We start from the raw sequence: 10,536 nt of genomic DNA, 5'->3' as shown, positions 1-10,536 counted from the left end.
CGCCCAGAACTGGACGCAGTACTCCAGCTGCGGCCTGACCAGTGCCACATAGAGGGGGAGGATCACCTCCTTGGACCTGCTCAAGATGCATCTGTGGATGCATGCCAAGGTGCGGTTGGCCTTCCTGACTGCCTCCCCACACTGCTGGCCCATGTTCATCTCGAGTCAGTGATGACCCCCAGATCCTTTTCCACCTCCGTGCTGACAAGAGGGGAGTTCCCCAACCTGTAGGTATGGTGCCGGTTGTTCCTCCCGAGGTGCATCACCTTGCACTTGCCTGTGTTGAAGCCCATCTTATTCTCGTCCGCCCACCCTTGTAACCTGTTCTTGAAACACACAAGAGGGAAAACTGCTTTCTGGAAAAAAAAAAAAAATCTTAAAACTGAAAAGCAGAACCATACCATTTCCTGATAATAAAAACAGCTGCAGGAAGAGTATAGTCCACTCTATGCTTTCCAAAAAGGTCAAGAAAACAGTAAGGCACTGGAAAAGAATGTAAGATTGAGGGTGAAAGTGCCTTAACTTAAAGATATACAAAAAACTAGAACTCTTGGTTCCAAAATGATGTTATTAGACCAACTGGGAAATCGCAAGAAAATGGTCCTTTTCTGCAAGCTTTTGAGATCCAAGTCCCTTCATCAGGCTCTGAGAAAAGTAGAAATGGTACAAGATGGTAAGAAGTCCCCATAGGTAGGAAATAAGCTTCATTCTTGCACAGAGGGAGCTGAAGATGGAAGTCTGTCCCTCTGGGTCCATGGGAATATCTTCTTTGATCAGAGTCTTTGCAACAGTTTGCTTCACAGCACAGCTTCTGAATTTGGATCCATGACAAGAATTTCAAGATTTGCAGGCAGTTGTACTGCTGAATGACTTTTGAGACCTGTCCCTGAGACACTAAAATATGCTTATGTAGCACTCACGTGGGTAAACCCATTCGGGTATTATCTAGGTGTGGGGAGAAAGAAAGCAATAAAAGAATGGGCTTTTGGTTGCACACAGTACATTTCATACATTCTCAGCATCCTGGAATTCACACTTACGGAAAAGCACTGGAAGCACTAGCTGAGCACTTACAATTAGCTTTTGACACTGGAGCCTATTTTTTTGAGAGGCCGTATTTGTGGTTGAAATGCAGAGGCCATCCCACTGTTTCTCATGGAACCTCCTATGGAATCTTTAATAGCCCACCAGGGAGAAGCAATGAAGAGAAAATGAAAACTGTAGCAAACTCCCAGCCTATCTGACACTTCTTTTCTGGGATTTATAAGACATTAACGTTTAAGATTGCTAGAAAAGCAGAAAAAAGAACAGAGACCATCCTCAGGCACAGAACTGGAACAGGATTCATGGCTCATGCAGTATCCAGAAAGGAACTTTTTGGAAATGCCTGGGGATAATTTCAGCTTTTACATGAAGACCTTAGCAAATTTTACTCTGTCTCAACTTGATCATGAAAGCAAGACAGGCAAGCAGTCCTGGCCATCCCCAGCTTCCCAGCAAAAGATGCAACCAAACATATAGTAGTAGAACAACTCCACAAGAGAAGGCTGAGGGGGGAATCTAGTGGCCTGTTACAAACTAGTCAGAGAGGACCAGCAGGCATTGGGGGAGTCCCTGTTCCCCAGAGCACTACCAGGAGTGACTAGAAATAACCGTCACAAGCTGGCAGAAGGTAAATTCAGACTAGACATCAGGAGGCGCTACTTCACTGTCAGGGCAAAGTGGTGCAGGCTCCTACCCTGGGGGTCTTTAAGACAAGGCTTGACAATCACCTTGCTGGGATCATTTGACCCCAGTACTCTTTCCTGCCATGGCAGGGGGTCGGACTTGATGATCTGCTCAGGTCCCTTCCGACCCTACCAACTATGAAACTTGGCTGTATTTCCTGAGGCAGCACTTTCAACCTATTAGAACCAATGCTCAGAGGACTTTGCAATACATTATCTGCTAATTACTGGACACATCAACAGCATACAGCTAGGGGAAAAGTAAGGTTGTAGATTAAAATTCTCCTGTAGCACTGATTTAAGATTCTTCCATCAAAATAATTCTGGTTCAACTATGGCTTTCAATTTTACAAAAGACCCACCTTTTACACACCCTGCCATGCACTGTGACTAAGAGTCAACTTTTTTGGCATACGTGTAGCTCTGCGGGTTCCAAGTAACATTCTCCTATAGCCTGATCTCTCTTCTGGACTCGGGTCCAGTTGAAGGAACTTGCAAGTTAAAGTTTTTGGTCTCAACATAGTACTATTTTAAGAATTTTTTTTTAAATACTTTTTCATATAAATTAAAAAAAAACACCTCTCCAAAGACCACAGGACACGTGTATTTTACTGCACAGTAGTAGTAATGGATCTACTCTTCCCAACATTCCCCAGGAACAAATTGATGTTACAACAAGCAGCTTTTTATACTGCTAACTTTCCTCTCTTCCACTGGTCCCTACTTGAACCCCCAACCTATATTTGCCATTATAGCAAATCAGTACAACAGTAATTCTCCTGTTGAAGATGTTCGGTCAATATCATGGAAATGAAATGCAAATGAAAAATTTATGAACTCTGCTTCCAAGGCTAAGTGGCCTACACAGCTGTTCATTTAAAACTGGGGTGGCCAACTTGCACAGGTGGCACCGGCAACTTCTGTATGTCACATGACAGATCAGGGAAGGGGCAGGCAACACAGCAGCAGATAGGGCAGAGGGCAGAGCAGGGGATCAGGCAAGGACCACAGGCAGCAAGCAGAAAGCAGAGGAGGAGTTTGGGCAGGGAGTACAGGGACGAAAGCAGAGTAGCAGACCAGGTAGAGGAAGCAGATCAGAGTGGTACTCAGGGAAGGTGCAGGCCTGACTTGTGGCACATCAACCAAAAAGACTGATCTCCACTGATTCAAACAACAATTCTTCCAGATGCAAGATCCATCATGAGCCCTTACAGTGCTCTGGATCACACTGTACCTATTCCAGTAGTGGGTTTCGAAGTAGCAGGACATAATTTTGAATAGCCGAGTAGCCGTGATAGAGACCCTCTTTCGAATGCTGATCCAGTCATCCAGTTCAGAATACAAGGCCATGTTTCAGCTTTTGTTCCTGAATGGTGTCAAGTAGGACTGGTTTTCTTCCTCACACCCTGCATACTGGGTCCACCCATTCAGACTTACTCGTTGGCATTGGTTTGGGAAAGATGACAAAGAGGGACAAAGCGTTAAGCTGTCCTAAGCTAAGACTCACTTGTAAAAGAAATGTTGGGGGGGGTTTTCGCACGGCAAAAAATGTAGATGTATTCAAGGCTGCAGATTAAGGAAGCAAAAAGGCATCAAAGCAGAGTTTGGAGAGAAAAATGGGTTTTCCACTCCACAACATTTTTTGCAATGTCAAATAGTTACCTGTTCTGGCATTAGGATGAAAGCCAAAAGCAGAAAACCAGGGTAAATGAAATATACATTTATAAACAGAAAGCCAAAATAAGTGAATATACTCAAGTTCCTGCTCTGCCTGATTTAGAAAAGGGACCTGAAGAAGCTCTATCTCCCAGACCCTGAAGTCAGTCTCCCAACTACCAGGCTCTTACAGGGAAACTCTCTCCGACTAGAAATTTCATCCTTGTACAAACTGCTACAACTGTCTACAGGACCATACAGTATTTTCCGACAGAAAACTGTTTTGATGTTTTGCATGTTTTATATATACACAGCATTCACGTTGTTTGTACATATTTATTTTCTTTTCTTTAAAAGCTTTTAAATAAAACAGTATGTGGCAAGAAACTCAGGAACAGTTCACAAATCACCTTCATTCTTCTACAGCAGATCTACAAAGCATCAGTCCACTTGTTCCTTCACCTCTGTGAGGCTCCAACATAATCTCTGCTTATGACATCACACCCACCCATGGAGTCAGCCAAAAGAGGTACGATAAGTCTCATTCTTTTCCACTTTGCACATTTTTGCCATCTTTTAAATATTTGTGTTTTGGCAAATAAATATTAAAAAGAAAATCATAAAAATTGTGCAATACCAGGAAAAAAGGGACTTGTCTTACCCCCCATAGACAGGCTGCAGGTACAACTGATGCTGAACAGCAGGCGTGGTATCACTCGAAGAGTGCCTGTAGGTGCTTCGCACAGAGGGAGCTAAGCAAGCCCATGGATCTTCACTTTGCAAACCTGATACAGAAGTAAGTTGTGAACATTAATGTGAAGAATGCCCTTTGGTTACTACTTTGTGGCCTGCAAGACACAGTGCTACTGGAGTGTTGGAGATAAATGTGGAAAAACTGACTTCAGATTAGCTTTCAACAAAATGTGCCTGAGATGTATCCATTGTGCAAAAAACTTGTTAAAGTGCATTATAAAACAGATTTAATTTCACTTTATATTTATCACCTACATGCTTGCCTTTCTAAAATTTACTGTCATAAAACCAGCGATCTTCAGAATATTTAGGGTGCAAGCCTGGCACCAAAATCAACAGCAAATTCCCCTCAACTATGGTGGTCTCAAATTTTCACTCTTTAAGAGCTATAATTACAGCGCGCCAGAGCAGGCTTAATTAATCAAGTCTACTGGAGTGTGGTAATTACCGTGCTCCAGCAGACTCCAGTGTCTTGTATATCACCGTCCCCATGCTGAAAAATGGCAGCACAGGCACTTTAACAAGCTTTAGTTAAAGTGACCCTGATGCCATTTTTCAGCATGGGGACAGTGATACACAAGACACGGCGGGCACTTTAATAGAGCGGCACTCAAAGCAACCCTAATTAAAGCATCCCCCACCCTCTGAAGCACGTGTATAAATGCCCTAAGTGATCAGAGATGAGTCTGAAACTTCTGCAAAATTACATTCTGCTGCTGCTGTTTTAAATCACGCAGTGAAAACATATCCTTTAAAAAGTTTATTAGTTTTTAAGTTTGGTGTCTAAAATCCATACAGATGATATACAGGCAATATCCATTTCTCAAACGGGTATGTCTTAAATTGGAATCTATTCCTTGTATCCATCTCAGCGCACATCATAACTGCCAAATTCCATCCCAATAAGCCTTTAAAGAAAAACCTCATAAAAATTTCAAGTGTTGCTGTTAGGTTTTAACATGCACATTTTCTTTGGACACTTTCTTTAGTCAGTGGCCTGCATTCTGGCAAGTCTGTAGTTGAAAGGTCATACGTGGACAAACCCCAAGAGACAAAGCCTTTTCTTTCAGTTATCCCCATGCCTTTCCTCTTCCTGCTCAGTGAAGAAAGGAGCTGAGACACATGCAGAAACTAAAGCTTGCAATTCCTCAGGGGCTGACTTCAGGGCTGGGAAAGAGATATGAGCAAAGTAAAGAGGACTAAACACAAGGGAGCTCTCCCCCCAATGTAGACAGTATAATGCTGGATGTGCAATCTTTGAGAGAGCTGGATGACAGTATCTCTGACTACCTGGATGCCATGGCTACCAGTTTCATTCACCTGGGATTGGTGTCTCCTCTGGACATCTTCAAGTCTTTTCATGTGTTATTGTTTTACCTGTTTTGCTCTTCAGACCATTCACCTTCACTCAGAAGATAATGTAAATCATGCAAATGTTTCTAAACTGGATGTTCACCATGCAGAGGACCAAACAGCAAAAGAAGACCAAACAATGAAATGCCAGCTAAGTGTCCATCTCTTCTCCACTCTTACCTGAGATCACCCCGCTAAACCCACACTGAAGCACTGCCTCCAAAAAAAAGTGAGATTGGTTACACTCAGTCCAATGAAAAATATTCCAATTCATCCCTCACCAAAAAGAACAAGACTGAGACAACTCTTGTCATTTTACTTATATACAATATTCCCTTACCCCCACTTGTCCAGTTTCATTTAGTTGTAGACTGTAAGCTCTTTAATCTTCTTATGAATTTGGAAAGTGCTTAGCAGATTTTAGGTGCTCTAGCAGTACAAACAAATGAATGAGGTAATTGTGTGAGAAAAAATTGTGGGAAAGATTAAATATTTTGCCACTTCAGTTGACCAGAGTATGTACCACTATATACCAAACGATGTAAATTAACTTTGGGAACTTTTTTGTTTTAGAAGTAGAACTTTTTTTTGCAAACTAGTAATCTGACTAGTGCTTGCAAAAAAAATAAGGCTAATTATTTTGACACCATCTCTTACGACAACACCCAAGTACCCAGTGTACCCAGAAATCACAAAGTCTAAAAGTAACAATCCTCATCTGCCCAATTGTTCTTCCTTTACAGTCTGGTTGCATATACTACCCATTTTAGAGCAACTTACCTGAGCTGGCACAAATACCAAGTGGTGCTTCCAGGTACTTGTGACCTGACTACATGTAATGATAGCTAAGCCATCCCCAATTCTTACATCTTCTGAAAATTTGGAATCATGGCACTGGAACTGTGTCAGAGCCTAATATTACATGTTTTCTTTCCCCACTCTTTTAAAAATAATCCAATACACATCAATTCATACATCCCTGACCAAGAATAGGTTTCTAACTCACTCCATTTTACTAACTCATTTTCTAACTCACTCCATCCAAGGAAACCCAACAGGCCTACAATTCCCTGATCCTTCCCCGTTCATGGTCCTGTCATGAACATACTCACCTGTGCATGTTTCCATTGGTGGTAAAGGACTGTCCACATACTGAACATTTATAAGGTCTTTCACCTGAGTGGACAAGCATGTGGCGATCAAGGGAGCTTGCTGAGCTCAGAGACTTTCCACAGATGCTGCAGGAATGGTCTGCTCCTCCAGTGTCAGTGTTATGCTAAAGGAAGTAACGGATCGTTAATGAATGAAGTAACCAGGAACTACTACAGAGAACTGTAACAGGTGAAAAGTAAGATGCTGTTTGTTTTCTTTCTTTTCAAATTGCTGCTTAGCTCAATACCTTATGTAAAAGTATGCTTTATATCAGGGACAGGCAAAATATGGCCCATGGGCTGGATCCAGTCTGCAAGGCGATTTCACCCGGCCCACAGCTGCCCAGCAATTAATTGTACCCTGCCCAGCCCACGCACTTCACTCCCCAGCCAGCATGCACAGCTTGCAAATGGGGCCACTGCTGTAGCTACCAAGGGACTGCTCAGCTTCTTTGGCCACCAGTGGCTCCTCATGTTTCTACTGCAGCACTCACTCTGGGCAGCAGGTAGGGAAGCTGCAGCTAGGCAGAAGCATAAAGCATGGGGCTGGCAGGAGCATAGAGCCCATGCCCTGTGGAGTGGCAGATCCTGGGTTTGTGGGGTTTGTGAAGTGTGAGGGAGGGTGGGAGCTGGCGGAGCCCCCCGTACATCCTCCCTGCATGGTGCACAGCCCCTGCCGCCGGCAGCAGCGGCTATAGACATCAGGTCCTTAGGGTGCTCCCGGCCCAGGAAGACGCAGCCTCTTGGTGGCATGCAGCTCCAGCCAGTTCCAGGAGCTGCATGTGGTGGCAAGGAGCAGAGTCAGGCCAGCCTGCCTCTATTGCACAGGGCTCAAGTGCGGCTCCCAGGACTTGCATGTCACCAGGGGGAAGCAGGGCTCCCTACCACTTCTGGCACAGTCTCAGGATCCACACACGGCAGCAGGGAACAGGAAAGGCAGCATAGCACATCGCTTCCTACTGGTGGCACGCAATTTCCAGGAGCTGCACGTGAGCCCTGCATGACAGAGGCGGGCTGGCTTGGCTCTGCTCTGCTCCTTGCTGCCATGTGCAGCTCTCGAAACTGGCTGGAGACACCTGCCATTGGGCAGCTGTGCCTAAGCAGGCCATGAGCACCCTGAGGGCCTGCCACCTGCTGCTGCTGGTGGCAGGGGCTGTACGCCATGGTGTGGGGAGCATGTGTGAGGGTCCCCACACCCCTTCCTTCTCTCACACCCCACAAACCTCACACACCCTTATCTACCCCTCACCCCTCCCCACAATCCCCCCGTACACACACTATCCCACAAACAATATACAAGAGTAAGACTTTATTTCTGAGCTGTTATGCAATTATCTCTATATTTACTATGCAAACACACATAAATCAGGACAAAAACATTTTTTTAAATAAAATTAAAATAAGTTTTAGTAGATATTTGACTTTTAGTATACGATTTGTTTTTTTTCTGGTTCCAAGATGGCAACCCTCCCCCAAAAAGAGCATTTCCAGAAGCAAGGGCTGGGACTTCTAGTGGCAAGGGTCAGGGGTTAGGGACAGGACTTCAGATCCCAATATGGCAAACAGGGGGCGGGGCACCTGCCAAGCGGCAGGGCTACCATTTTGACCCTCGACAGCTCACCAAAACTCATTTGGCAGCCCTCCAGCTGAAATAATTGCCCACTTCTGCCTTATATGCACTTGTCCTCAATTAATCCCTTAGCTACTACAACAGTGTACTAGGGAGATTCAGCAAATGGATGCCTATTGTGATGTTCAATACATCCAGTATTTCTACAGTAGAGTATGATACAGGAGAGTGTAAGGGGATCCAACAGTAAAAAGTAAGTAACAAAGAATGGGTGGTTTGCAAGTGGGTTGGTCTAGGATGCAGGGAAGATGCAGTTTGAACTCTATGACAAAGAAACAACCATAAGCTTCAGAGATATCAACTGAAGTCTAAAATGACTACAAAAAAGAACTTGGAGTAATATTCTTCCTTTGGATGAACAATTGGGGTTTTGACACTATATATGCTAAAAAAGAAAAAAAAGAAAGAGAGAGAAAGCATCTAAAAATCAATGATACAATGCTGAGAATTAAACTGTATTTAGGTATAAAATGAAAAAAACAAAATGAATATTATTCAATGATCATGAGAAAGTAAACTATGCCCTCAGTGTCTGTTTTCTCCTTACAATGCAAAAAAAGATCCAAGGTCTCTGTATTTTTTTTCGTTTAAAAAAGAAAGAAAGAGGAGCAAGGGGAGGACATACCCCATCTTTACAGGATGTGTGCTATTTTGCATGACTGTCCTGCCTCCCAAAGCTGCTGCACTCTGCAGAGGGCAAAAGCACTTCAATGCCAAACTGGCCTGATGGCTCTGGTGTTCATAGTCCTAAATTGCATGGACCCTGAAGGAAACTATGCTGAAACAAACTGTAAGCAGGATGTGTCTGGGTGATGGAAAGGGGTTTCAGAACCCACAGGTTACTTTTAAGTTTCACAGAAGGAACAGAAAAGGACACCTTTCATTATCTGACATATCATCAGTGGCTGGGAACAGAGGGGGAATGGAAATCCTAAAATATTTTTTCATCCTAAAGCCTTTACAAGTATATATGAGGGCATAAAACATATAAAGGAAGTGAACCGCGATTACAATAAAAGTCATCCATGTTTATGCAGGGAAATCTGTTAATTACTGAAAAATGCATATATTTCCAAGTCAGGGCATTCTTTAATATAAACATAATATTAAAATGAATGGTCTGCATACCTGACGAATGTGCATAGTTAGCTGATGCTGTGTAGTGCAAATCTTTTCACACAGGGGACAGGTATAGGAAGACTTCTCTTCTTTTGTTTCCTGGAAGAGGGAGAACATGGGTGGGGGGGGAAGTATATAAGAAGGAGATCCACCAAAAAGCTATCACCACAGCTACTGCTGGGAACTGAAATCCTAAGCCACACAAGCTCAAAAGTATGAAAACAGCAAACTTGTATTTACCCAGTTATCATCCTGAAAAGATCCCCAAGGGAAGATTTAGCAGCTTTAGAATTCTAAAATATGGAGCACTTCCCCCATCACAAAATACAACAGCTGTTTCACAGTGTGCAGAAACTCTGTAACAGCAGTTTAGGACAGGAAGTGAAGATAATTATTGTGACAGGCTGAAATTGCCAGGAAGAATTTAGGTGAGCAAAATGCCATTATCCAAACTGGAGTTTGGGCAGAATGGGAAGGTCAACACCACCAGTCTTTCAAAAAGGACCTGTGGCATCTTTAATGGGCATGAGTCATCAGGGCCGTTTTACATCTCATCTGAATGACAGTGCAAAAGGCACCCTGCCCTCAACACTGTGCTGACATCCTGCTACACTGAGTCAGAGGGAGGAGCTGCACCTACTGAATCGCCCACACAACTTTCTACAGCATCCTGTGTTTCCCCTGGAAGCATCCCATTCAAACACAGGCCAGACCCAACCCTTTTAACCTTGCAAGATCTGATGAGATCATTGCCTTAAATAAGAGGTACTGACACAGGAAGGAGAGAACATGACAAAAGGCAGGCAGCATGAGCCTGACTCGCCTTTCACACTGATGAGTAGTGACAGTAACCATGGTCCAGTCACCTAAGAACAGTGTGAACCAAGAGTTCAGTGCTATATTTTTAAGTATGCCCTTGAGACATCGAGTCACCCACTGGTCTTGCAGCCAGGGGTGGAAAGAAGGAACTCTTGCTTGGAACCAGAGGCTGTAGTCTTGCCAACTGCGGCCATCTGACCCCAGCAATCTTTCCTGCCCAAGTGCAGGGGAGCTGGACACAATGATCTTGTAAGGTCCCTTCCAGCCCCTAACATCTATGCATCTGTGAACATCAGAACCACCCATCCAAATGAGAAAAAAAAAAAAA

At 43.8% G+C, this 10,536-nt stretch overlaps 1 protein-coding gene across 2 annotated transcripts in view; it reads right to left on the bottom strand.

Moving 5' to 3' along the window:
* The window catches only part of RREB1 (ras responsive element binding protein 1), a 143,569-nt gene that overhangs the window by 67,794 nt on the left and 65,239 nt on the right, over window positions 1–10,536 (bottom strand). For both annotated transcript variants that reach the window (XM_019542975.1, XM_019542965.1), the window contains exons 4-5: window positions 9,399–9,488; window positions 6,602–6,765 (exon numbers count right to left, since the gene is read on the bottom strand). In XM_019542975.1, coding sequence (XP_019398520.1) covers window positions 6,602–6,765; window positions 9,399–9,488 — 254 coding nt within the window. The remainder of the gene's footprint in view (window positions 1–6,601; window positions 6,766–9,398; window positions 9,489–10,536) is intronic.

The sequence above is a fragment of the Crocodylus porosus genome, unplaced genomic scaffold (assembly GCF_001723895.1).
Source record: "Crocodylus porosus isolate Cpor-Errol unplaced genomic scaffold, CroPor_comp1, whole genome shotgun sequence".
Lineage (NCBI taxonomy): Eukaryota > Metazoa > Chordata > Crocodylia > Crocodylidae > Crocodylus > Crocodylus porosus.
This window is presented reverse-complemented; position numbering and strand designations above follow the sequence as displayed.